Source organism: Dicentrarchus labrax, unplaced genomic scaffold (assembly GCF_905237075.1).
Source record: "Dicentrarchus labrax unplaced genomic scaffold, dlabrax2021, whole genome shotgun sequence".
NCBI lineage: Eukaryota > Metazoa > Chordata > Actinopteri > Moronidae > Dicentrarchus > Dicentrarchus labrax.
The window spans coordinates 3,110,691-3,123,657 of record NW_026136723.1 but is presented as its reverse complement, the minus strand read 5'-3'; the positions used below and the strand labels follow the sequence as shown (position 1 = coordinate 3,123,657).

The 12,967-nt window shown below is 41.8% G+C and overlaps 1 protein-coding gene across 5 annotated transcripts in view; it reads right to left on the bottom strand.

Annotated features, from left to right (window-relative positions):
- Positions 1-2,894: 2,894 nt before the first annotated feature.
- Positions 2,895-12,967, bottom strand: part of LOC127357990 (gastrula zinc finger protein XlCGF57.1-like) — a 30,120-nt gene continuing 20,047 nt past the window's right edge. For 2 of the 5 annotated variants that reach the window (XM_051390725.1, XM_051390736.1), the window contains one exon: positions 2,895-3,887. In XM_051390725.1, the coding sequence (XP_051246685.1) occupies positions 3,800-3,887 (88 nt within the window). In that variant the 3' untranslated portion in view covers positions 2,895-3,799. Of the gene's footprint in view, positions 5,041-12,288; positions 12,646-12,967 lie in introns of those variants that run through there. The other 3 variants (XM_051390727.1, XM_051390730.1, XR_007882332.1) reach the window with 3 other exon arrangements.

Here is a 12,967-nt window from a genome sequence, read left to right as displayed (position 1 = left end):
AAACAAAATGCACGGTTAAGATCGGTATCTAGTCAAGTCAAGTCAAGTCAAGTCAGCTTTATTGTCAGATGTGCTATACATGCACGACATACAGCACAAATGACATTTCAGTCCTCTTGGACCCACAGTGCAAAAGGCAATACAAAAATAAGTTTTCTATAAATAGAAAAGACATAAAATAAACAACAACAACATCAACAATCAACAAATGAACACAACATAAAAATGAACAATCCACAATTTAACATGACATAAAAATGAACAATCAACAATTTAACATGACATAAAAATAAACTATCAACTATCAACAATAAACAATAGACTAGTCGTTGCCTAGTCTATTAACGTATCTATTTCCTTATACAGCAGAATGAAAGCATATTCTTTAAATCTTACCCTTGCTCCGGTTCGCCTAGCGCCTTCGGTAGCGCCTTCAATTTGTCTCCGAGTTGTGAAGACGGCATACTGCTTCCTGTAAATTACAAGACAAAAAAATACGCTTTTATAAAGCAACTTACACTGGTTCTGCTCACTTGTTCCTTTACAAATCAGAATCAGAATCAGAATCAGAAATACTTTAATAATCCCAGGGGGAAATTATTTTCGTTACAACACTCCAGATATACAAACAACATATTATACAAACAACATATATATATACAACATTCAGCACAAAAAATATAAATATATATATATAACTATATATATATATATATACAAGATTAAATCTACAGTAAGGCTACTAGGTTACCTTTAGCTTGGGCTACTTAAAAAAAACCTTTGCTTTTAGGTTACTTTTAGCTTAGCTAGCAGTCATTGAACATATTCTTACCGCAATCTTGGGATTGTGCACCCGTCTTCTCTTCTTAGAGTTAGTCTCTCCCGCACAGTTTTTTGACTCCAAAGCAACCAACCTATCCTCCATCGACAGCAACCTGGAGTTTACTGAACTGCTGAGTTGAGTGAACTGCTCATTCACATCAGCAGCAAACAGAGTAAGCTGACGAGACAGCCCGCCGATAGCATTCAGCAGTTTCTTCTCGCCGGTCATCTGACAATTCACGGCAGTTTTCCGTGTTGCCTGCAAATTGCCGTGTGCAGTTGTAAACCTGAAGTTCCACGACAATCTACAGTGCCGCTTACTGACGAAAAATCCCACTTTCCATGCAGTGGCTGTTCTTTGGTCACTGAGATCTTTGCAGGGTTAAAGGTGGATTAAATGTGTAGCACTGACAGCTAGTGTTTAAAAAGAGAACTGCAATCTAAATTCAGAATGTTACAGCGTGATGTCTCTCCACGTCCTCCTCCTTTGCAGAAAAGCTCACAGTAGCCAGGTTGAAGACACTAAACCTACAGCCTTAACATCATTCCCGTTCGACTTTAACCTGATTTAGGTTATTTATTTACAATACTATATTCTTTTATCTAATAACTGTTAGTAGAAGAAACGTTTTTGTACAGTGGGTTCTTTCGATGATGCCAATTTTACCAATATAGGCCACACCCATTCATGCCCTAAAAACATTACACCAGTTTGGATATTTCATCCAATCTTCACCAAAATCCATAAATAACAAAGCCTTTCGCAAAGCCTGAAAAAACTCAATCATGCAGTGATTGTACTTTTTGAGTAATTTCGTATCGACACCATGGCCGCACTGGAATCATATGCTGATTTAATTAAAGACTTATTTGAAACTGGCAAGACGTAACTGTCAAGTGTAAAGTGGTCGCAGACTTCCTCTTCATCAGAGGCACATAGCAGGACGTTGGGTTTGCAGAGGGAGGGGATGTCGACAACGATGATGACGTGCGGGATCTCTCTCAGTAGCAGTAGCAGTAGCAGCCAGCAGTTCAGCATCCGGGCCACAGAGCTGTTCGCTCTCGGTACAACCCCGGTCCGCCCGGACGGTGTGGAAGCCACCGACAGATACGCTTCGGTCCGTAATGTCCCTGTGCAGCCATGCCCCAGCAAAACGCACCAGACTCCCGGTACTCTGCGTGGCTCCCCGTCAATGCCGTCAGCACGTACATTCCGTTGCTAGAAGACCGCACATTCACCATAACAACAGAGGGGAGACTTAAAATCTTCTCCTTCTCCATACACCCATCCCGTCTCGACCCTCCTCTCTTCCCCCCGACGTTGCTTCCCTCCTCTACATCCACGGTGTGTTTTTCTCCAGAGTTCAGGTGGTAAATCAGCTGCTCTGGCCACTATACCCGTGGAGTAAACAATGACAGCGTGTCCCGGTGGAAGTGGCATTAAAACACAAAAATGAAAAACTCAATCAAACAACATCGTTAGAGAAGGCAGGAGAGTTACAGGGGAAAAAATAAGAACGAACAAAAATAAAATAAAAGTTAGGAAATTAAAAATAAAAGCAGACTGGAGTAACGTAACAGGAAGCATGCAGCTTTTCGCGCACGCGGCAGGAAACTGAGGATGAAAGATGAATGAAAAGATGAAACTCTCCATGATTGATCCTCAGTTTTGAAGGCTAACATTAGTTAAACTGAAGAAGTGAATCAAGCTAACAAGACAATAAATTCCGGTTCATACAAAGCGCAAAAATTAAATATCAAAATCAAAATCAATCCGGGGCCCGTTATTTAATATCCTCTTTTTGATCTAAGCAATAAATCGAAAGTACAAAAAAATTAACCGTTATTTGGTTTTTGATATCAGATTCATAAACAAATAAGGAAATAACAAACCGTTTTTCCATTTTGCAATTTCAATTGAATATGAAAAGAACGAATGATACACGGATTGACTTAACATATTTTAATGCTGAATTGAACTGCAAACAAATTTGAGAATGTTGTACATAAATCCAAACAGAACTTTTTACAATTCCAACAATAGTTTCACAATGATACTTAATTACAGCGGACAGGACGAATACAGGACAGAAGCAAGTGCTGCATACTATTTATTTGAGTAATATAAATTACACTTATGGGTTGCCTCCAATTGTTACTTTAGAAGGCATAGCCAAATGCAATTAACAGGCAAACAAATTTGGGATTTTTGTACATACAACCACATTGCACGTATGTGTAACATTTCATAAAATTCTACCTACAATATCTCCACCATGTGGTCATTAATAAAACCCCAACATATTGCTTGAACGCAGTATTCAATCACCACCGACTTTGGGTGTATTTTCAGACGTCAGACGAATCACAAACCCTTCTTAAAAAAAGTTTTAGTTTTTAAAGGTCCTCTCTGCTGTGTGTGGTTGTGTTAAAGGCTGAGGTGATCTTATATGAACAGTGGCAAGTTAAAGCCGAGGTGATGTAGTTGGACAGAGACTGTTTCTGTGTGGAACATAACATTTAACTAAAATCACCATAGCAGTGTAGAACATGAGTAACACAGTAACCTAACATAAACCATAACAAAATCACAATAATAAAACAAGATCAATACATTACATTTACAAAAGTTAAGCAGTCCAGTGCTTAGTCATGAACACAGTTAAACTGTGTGCAGCTATTTATGCCCACTATGTTCAGTGGTGTAGTGGTTCCTGGAGGAATTAGTAAACCCTTGCTGAGTTGTTAGCCAGCGATCCTGTAAGCCGGGCAGGGGAAAGTTGTTTTCCATTGTTATCACTCACTCTGATTCAGAATAGTTACAGACCTAGCCGCCAGACACTGTTGTTCTGATGTCATGGTGCATCTCTGATGTCTAGTTTCTAGCCTGTAACAGCTGAACAGGATTCTTAATTTCCTGCTTCTCTCTTGTGTGAGTTCTCATGTGTCTCTGCATAGCACTTTTAATACAGAAGCTTTAACTGCAGACTGAGCTGAATGTGTGAGTTGTCATGTGGTCCTCTAGAGAACTCTTTTTAATGAAGTTTTGTTGGCATACTGAGCAGCTGAAAGGTTTCTCACCAGTGTGAGTTCTCATGTGTAACTGCAGAATACGCTTTAAATGGAAGCTTTTATGACACCCTGAGCAGCTGAATGGTTTCTCACCTGTGTGAGTTCTCATGTGCAACTGCAGATTACTCTTATGTCCAAAGCTTTTATCACACACTGAGCAGCTGAATGGTTTCTCACCAGTGTGAATTCTCATGTGTAATCGCAGATTAGTCTTTACAGTAAAGCTTTTACTACACACTGAGCAGCTGAATGGTTTCTCACCCGTGTGACTTCTCATGTGTAACTGCAGATGACTCTTTTGTCCAAAGCTTTTATCACACATTGAGCAGCTGAACGGTTTCTCACCGGTGTGAATTCTCATGTGTAACCGCAGATTAGTCTTAACACTAAAGCTTTTACTACACACTGAGCAGCTGAATGGTTTCTCACCTGTGTGAGTTCTCATGTGTGACTGCAGGGTACTCCTATATCCAAAGCTTTTATCGCACACTGAGCAGCTGAATGGTTTCTCACCAGTATGACTTCTCATATGTGTCTGCAGAGCACTCTTATGATTGAAGCTTTTATCACACACTGAGCAGCTGAATGGTTTCTCACCAGTGTGAGTTCTCATGTGTAACCGCAGATTAGTCTTTACACTAAAACTTTTACTACACACTGAGCAGCTGAACGGTTTCTCACCAGTGTGAGTTCTCATGTGTAACCGCAGATTAGTCTTTACACTAAAGCTTTTACTACACACTGAGCAGCTGAATGGTTTCTCACCTGTGTGAGTTCTCATGTGTAACTGCAGATTAGTCTTTAGACTAAAGCTTTCATCAGGCTGTGAATGTTCATCTGGATATGAGTTTCTGGCTGGCTCTGGGCCTCCACAGTCCTCTCCATCATCTGTTTCCATCTGTTCAGTTTGTCTTTGAGGAAGCTGTGAGGACTGAGATTTCTCTTCATCATCATCATGTTCACTCTTCACAGGGACAGAAGTGAAGGTGAACCCTTGAAGCTGTTCTCCCTCCTGACTGGTCCTGACTTCCTCCTGTTCCTCTTTAATGTGTGGGGGCTCTGGGTCCTCAAGGTCCAGACTGGGTCTCCACTCCTGCTGCTGCTCAGGGGGAACCTCTTCTTTAATCACCAACAGCTGCTGGACGTCTGCAGGACACAGTAAACACAAAGATAGACATTACGGAAAACCACCACTTTCTGTTAAATCCAGACTGGATAACTGTGGGATCCTCATCAGGCTGAAGATGTCATTCAGTGGAAACACATTGGAACCAAGTTGAAATCTGTTGACAAGGTCTCACGAGGATTATCAGCAGAAGACTTTGTGGAAAGTAAGCAATGATTAAAAGGATCAGAGTTTCTTCTGAACAAGGCAGAAGATTCTTCAACTTTTAATGGTGCGGTCTGCTGCCACAGCAAGGGAAAGTTGGAGGACAGTAAAGGGTCAACATGGTGGTGTAGTTGGAAAATGCATTCAGAAATAAGGTTCTGCGAACATGCAGCAAACTATATTACGTTGTGCTATTTTATGTTTAATTTTACAGGCTTACAGTATAATATTTTATGTTCATCAATGTTAACCCTCATGTATTCACACTCTGGTTGTCTCACACTAGGTAGGAGAGTTGTTATTCATTGTGCCATGAGCTAAGCATATTCCAAAGACCAGGGCTGTCTCCTGGGGAGTGAGGCATCAGATGTGTTATGACTATTAGGACGGGCCTCTGCCCCCACTGCTAAAAAAAATCCTAGAGGAAACACTGGAAAGTGCTGGGAATATTTAAGTTCTCATCTTGTTAAATATCAGACCTTATTAAACACATGCCTCAAACTTACAAAACATTGATGAGTCAAACAAGTTCTGTAGCTTTACAAAAGGAATATGCTACAACTTCTGTAAAAATGAATAAATAAAATATAAAAAAATAAAATGTGTGCTTCCTGTTTTACAGGGGTAGCTATACTAAACAGACATCTTCTGTTAAAATAAGTGCTTCCAATGCACAAAGTGCAATCTCTTACTGTAACATAAATTTTCATACTGCTAATATACAACTGTAAGGTTTTTGAAACTAGTATGATTTAACCCACTGGTAACAAAAAAGTGCAATCTTACGACTGTAAAGTTGCATCAACTCCTGAATGAAACTACAACAGTCCACTGTGAAAATGAAAACTATAACTGCGTACCCTAACACTGGCCAATCATTCGCCATCCTCATCCTCCATCCCCTCTCCCTCAGCGTCCATCTCCTCCCCCTCCTCCATCTCCAGCAAATGAGACTGATTTGCGGGCTTCATTATGGCTTCATCGCGGGGTCGATGATGTTCACTTCGCGTAATTACATCACTTCATAACGTTCCCATGGCAACAGGGTAAAATGGCTGCTCTTGTGTGAAGTAAACGCAACATTTTTCAACTTTCTGCTAAGACAGTGGTTCTCAACCGGTGGGTGGGGGGGAGTAGGCTACAGGATGGGAGGAGAAAATATCGAAATGGTTGGACTATTATAACACACAAACAAATCATCCTCCTGGAGAATTTTTTTTGTCAAAAGCGACTGGCGACAAATCTAGCGACTTTTACTGGTGTTATTGGAGACTTTTGTGGTGTTTGGAGACTCTGACTTGAAAGCACGTATCACTCTGCAGTTACTGTGCAACGAGCAGCGGGTGCTGCTGTGAGCCCCTCACCTGTCCAAAAGCACTCACAGGCGGTCAGTCTCTCATTAGCCTTGCACAGCAGTCCCAGCCTGCAGTCAGAGCAGAGACACCACTCCGCCTCCAGGCTGCAAATGAATCACGCATGTGCATGGCCGCTGCCGTTTCCGCCCTGCCTTACAGAGCGGGGTGTAAATGTAAATGTTTTTTCACTCACTCACACAAAAATAAATCACTGCATTTGACTCACATAGCTCCATTCACTCTAGTCTAGTCTCTTGCCAAGTTCGCTTGTGCCAGCTCTCGCTAGTCTAACTGTTATCAATCTCGATATCAATTTACTTAGGCCTATACTTCAAAACCCAGTCTTTTTAAAGACTAATCCCAGTCTTTTTAAAGATTATCCCCATCTCAGCCCTAGCCAGTAATTTTTTAACTGCTAGGCAGTGCACTAACTACCCCTCTGCCTTTTTCACCGTGTTGCAATACCCACGCGGCTAAGACACACACACACACACACACACACACACACACACACACACACACACACAGACAAAGGACTACAATCGTTAAGTCTTAAAATAAAATCTGCATTGCCTGCAAAATCATTATTTTGTTCGTTGTATTAAAGATCGTGCCTATGTCCCGACTGATTAGCCCCCGACACTAGTCTCTCAACATAGCAACACACACGCACACATCGTTACATCATAGCCTAAACTTTATTGAAAACACAACTAATCCACATCCAAATTATTTCAAAACCAAACAAAAATGGAGAGATTTCTAGTGAGGACCAACAAGGCAACCGACGCACCACCAGCTGCAAAAAGCTTCGAGGTTACGATGAAGCAGTTTGGGTTACAGTCACGGCTGATCTGAGACCTCAGTGTGTCGTGTGTGTCGAGGTGCTGGCAAACGACAGCATGAAGCCCTGCAAACTAAAAAGGCACCTCGAAACAAGGCATGCTGGCATTAAGGATAAACCGGCTGAATATTTCAAAAGAAAGCTTGATGGCCTCCATCAGCAACAGGCAACCATTTCAGTGCACAGCACTGTGTCTAAACAGTGTTTGGAGGCATCGTATGTAGTGGCCAAAATAATAGGTAATCTGGGTAAACCGAATACAATTGCCGAGACTATTTTTTTTCCGGCCACGCAAGACATGCAGAATAATGATAGGAAATAGTGCAGCAGCCAAACTCGGTGCAGTACCACTGTCCAATGACACAGTCGCTAGGAGAATTTCAGACATGTCTAATGATATCAGAGAGCAACTGATAGTTCATAAAAAAAGAGTCCTTACTACGCGCTGCAGCTGGACGAATCCACTGATATTGCTGGGCAGGCACAGCTCCTCACCTATGTCAGGTATCTGCGGGGCAAGGCCATTGAGGAGGATGTCCTGTTTTGCCGGCCTCTTCAGTCGCACACTACAGGAGAAGCCATCTTCAATGTCCTTGATATTTTTATCCGTGAAAATGGTTTGACTTGGGACCGATGCGGTGGCCTATGCACGGATGGTGCGCGGGCAATGATGGGCCGTGAGCGTGGCCTAGCTGCTTGCGCGTACAGCGGTTGTATGAGCTGCGAGAGGAGGTGAAGTGGTTTTTTTCTCTGTCCTACTTGGTCGATATATTTCACTCAACCTGTCTTTGCAAGGCCGCGAAACTCATATTTTGCTCCTCGCAGACAGAGTGGACGCCTTCACACAAAAACTGGCCGCATCAGTTGAGGGAACTGTGACATGTTCCCCAGCCTTGCAGACTTTATCACTGATGCTAATTAATGTGTTTTACAGCATGTCCATGGTCTTTCTAAGTATGTTGCATCATTTTAATTATCCTGCATTAAAATATTACATATATATTGTATTGCTATGCTAATGAAGACTGCTTGAATGGCCTCAACCTGTCTTTGCAAGGCCGCGAAACTCATATTTTGATCCTCGCAGACAGAGTGGACGCCTTCACACAAGGCAAAAGCAGGCTCAGGTCTCACATTAACATCGCCTACCTGCAAGCTTCTGTAAAAAATGCAGATGATAAGCCTACTACATCACACCTGTTCCCTCTTTATAATGGCTTGCCCTTTCTTGGAGGATGTACTGGATGAGGAAGCCCTAATCCTCAGACGAGCATTTAGTCATGAAAGAGTCTTCTGGGACAGGTCAGACCCATTGGCCGTTGGAGATGACTATCTCATTGAGAGATACAGATTCTCAGGTGATGAACTAAGATATTTATGTAGGCTGCTGGGTCCAAAAATACAGCACCAGACGGCAGGAAGCCATGCTCTCAATGTACCACAGATGGTCTGTGGTACATTGAGATGTTTTGCAAGTGGGAGCTTCCTTTATTCTGTTGGGGATGCAGAGAACCTCAATAAAGGAACCATTTGCTGCACATATTCTGGCTTGGTGGGCCGCCCCCTGTGACAGTTCTATGGGCTTTTTTTTAACTGCTACAATCATACAGACATTTAACATGTCAGCAGACACCTAATCTATTCACCTCATTTGTTCACTGTTATCTACTTTAGAGTCACTTACCAGCCTGCAAAATGTTCTTGTATTTAACTTTAACTTGCTGCCAGGTCCTTTTATGGCCAGACAAGTTTGTTCTTTATGAAGGATAGAAAGATAAAATAGATAAAAATAAATTAAATGACACACATTGTGGATAATTATTTGCACTTAATCATACTTTATATTTTCTGAGTAACATGCACCTCTACTTGCCACATTTAAAGCAAAGTGTACAACAGTTGATTAGTGGACTTAAAGTATCTCCTTTAGTCCTTTAATTGGATCCTAATTATGACAGTTCCAGTGGAGCACTGTTTATTCATTGTACAGTTTTGGACTACTTAAGCATTAAGCCGGTCCGCTATTGTCTGCCAGGCTTTCTCTCTTTCTTTAATTTTAGCATTGGTATTGCCTTTTTTCTTATATCTTCCACCTCTTCATAGAACTCCATCAGGAGCTGTTGTTTAGTGGCCGTGAAATATGAAGCGCGACTCTTATCCATGTTCCCATCGGTGATTCTGTGGGCGATTGCGAGGTCTATTTCAGTATGCCGTGAACACGCACTTATCCCGACTATCTACACCTGGCTTAACATAGCCGCACTTTTTAATCCTGGCTCGGCAAACGTGCAACCAATTAAGCCAGGATGTGCCGAGCAGGCTAAGTCAAGCCGCGCTTGCTCACTTGTCCTGGATTTCTTTATCCTACTTTTGTGCAATACCCCACAGCTTGCAAAAGGTTGAGAACCCCTAACCCCCCCTCATATTTTGCGCGTAAATCTGCAATTTATGCGGCGAAAGTGCAGCGTATTTGAAAAAATGCGGCCCTCGCATAAATATGCGGACTTTGGCTGATTATGCATTGAACTATGCAATCGCATAATCGCCTTTTCTGGAGGGACTGGATGACAGCGCAAGCAATCTGACCGCACTTGTTCCAGATCATCCTGTATCCAACAGCCAGAAACCTATGAACAAAGCATGCCGCAGATGTGGGGCTCATGACGTCAGCAGGCCAAGTACTCATCCGACTCAAACCTAACATACTTTTACCATGAAAGAAACAATAGCCACTGACATTTCAAGAAATCACAGAAATTACAAGTACAATATCAGACCTGTTGGAAGCTATTGTGATGTGCTGCAATATCTCCATATTTTCCTGTGGAAAAGAGTACACTCGTCTGCCACAAGGCAACAATCAGTCGCCATCAATTTTTAATTGATTGCAGACAGATTTGTGAGAATTAGACAGAGTTAACTGTGTTACAGTACGTAGATGACATTTTGATATACTCAGTGACCCGCGAACCGCCATCTAACAACTGGAAATGACAGGTTACAGCTGCCCATGGCTATCTGACTACACTTTTGATCAAAAGCAATGTAAGACTTAATCAAAACCTCAGTGCTAAACAAAACTACACATTTGCAATGGAATGCATGGCAGGCATCTGCTCAACTTAAAGGTGATTTATCCAACTGCTCCTGCACTTACGAATCAAGATTATGCTTATTACAAAGCGTCAACCATTACTATGGGACATGAGGTATTTTTGTACACAAATCATGCACTACATGCGCTTCTTGCACCAAACTTTGTAAAAAAAACATATGCACAATGCACAGGGTACAACATCATCCTCTCAGCCCCGGAAATCACCATACTATGGTGTCAAGCATTCAAACCTCCTACATGATGGAACTCCATATGATTGTGTGGCAGTTTCGGAGGCGTATCTAAAGACCTGAAGGGATCTTTTAGCCGAATCACTGCCAGGAGCACAACTTTTATTGTTGGTGAAAGGGAACGCTGTTGTTGCACCAACAGCAGACATGTTAGAATTTGAAACATTGCTGTCGCAGACGCTGTATACTTCCCTTTTAGCACAAGCAGCAGAACTTAGGGCTTTAGCTTTTTTTTAACGGTTAAGGATGACGATAGCACCATTTCAATGCGTGCCCTGGCTGAGGTACAGTCGACTGCCTCTGCAGAGGAGAAACAACTCTGGTTGAGTTGGAGTTGTTAAAGACTGCTCCACTGGTCGGTTTTGGTCAGCCACAGGGTTGTTGGTGGCACATGCAGCTTTGGTACCACAGTTGTTTGTTGTTGCGCATGGTATTTACCATGTTGAAAGGGGGAAAGTAGTGAAAGTGTTACAAAACATGTGGTGGTCTCCATAGACGGTTGCTACAGTTAAAAAAATACATATACAATCATGTGAAATCTGCATAGAGCCTAACATCAGATAGCCTAAAAGCAAAGTAAAACCTTTACAAATAAAAAACAACGAAAACAACAACAAAGCCTGATACCATAACGGTAACAAAACTGTATAAAATTGGAAAATAGTTCTGATAACTAATTTTGACAATGCTGTAATAAGGAAGATATCAAACACTAAGAATCAAACATAAGCTGGGAAGTGTGTCCCATCCCCAATCACAAGGTCTAGTGGAAAGAGCTCATGGAGCGTTGAAAATCTGCAGGGAAACTAAGATGGACAGAGTGACTGCGTTGCCACTTGCACTAATGAGTATGAGAATGCCCACCTTACCCCGTATGAAATGCTAACAGGGCGACCTATGCCAGCGTCACATTTGAGAGGATCCCAAAGGGGCTGCCACTTGTATGTGAAATACAGGAGGCAGAAGAAGATGACACTAATGTAAAAATACTCATATGAAATATACAATGCTTTAAGTACATCATCTTGGCTCGGGAAGTAACAAAGGGGAGGAAAAATGTAATGCATTTATGTAACCAGTTCCTGGATCAGTTTCAGTGAAGTTGGAAGTGATTGAACAACCAGACTGTGTGACGTTACACTGTGTTGGAATAAATGAACTTAATGTTGTTCAATGACTAGTTGACGAGGAACACATTTATTACTTTATGGGTGGAGAAAATTCTCCTAATTCTAAACAAACTATTTAAAAACCCTCCTGGATGAGCAGGAAAATGCATCGTCACTGCTGTAGATTAAAGTAGCAACAGTATATAAAGTAGTTCAACATCTACATCCACATGAATGCAGCAGTAATATTGATCCATCAGATATAATAGTCCAACCTGTTCCTGCACTATCACTACTTTTCCTTTGAGTCCATTGTGCTGATCATCCTGTTACTGCAGTAAAGGCTGTGAATACTACTTCCAGCTCAGAGTGTGAACAGTGAGAGAAGAAGCAGTACAGTGAACCAACCTGCTCTGTGTAACCGAAGTTGAGGGTTGAAAACAGCGTCCAGTAGTTTCCGTTGTCGCTCGTTCTCCTCTTTTGAACGACAAAGTTCCTCCTCGTACTCTGCTATCGTTCTTTCAAACAGCCCAAATATCTCTTCAGCAGCCGCAGTTAGTCGCTGCTTCACCAACGCTCTCAGCATTTGGACTTTACACATTTTCACACAATCAGCTTTGTAGGCTACCGGGAGATGAGTCAGCGGTAAAACATTCCGAAAAACGGTGAACAGCACAAAGTCCATTCAGACAGCTTTATCCGGACATACGGAGGCTCGGATGGCTCATTACTGTGGATGTCACACAAACTTTCTCAGCACGACAACGGGACACGTTGTTACTGTGCTTCTTCTTCGTGGTGTTTAATGGCGGCTGGCAAACAACGTTATGGAGCATTAGCGCCACCAACTGTTATGGAGTGTGTATCGGGAATCTGACTATACATTCACTAATACTACTAATAAATAACAGAAGATGAGGACAAATAAAGTTATATTATTTCTATTAAGTTGAGATATTGAAGCGAATAGAGATAAAACACTTCTCCCCAGAACTTCTTTGTAGAAGATCTCATAAGTCAAAGCTCAGCTTTATTTCTTTCAGCTTCAGTATCAGTTCCCTTCCCTCAGCAACACATTTTGGACAGT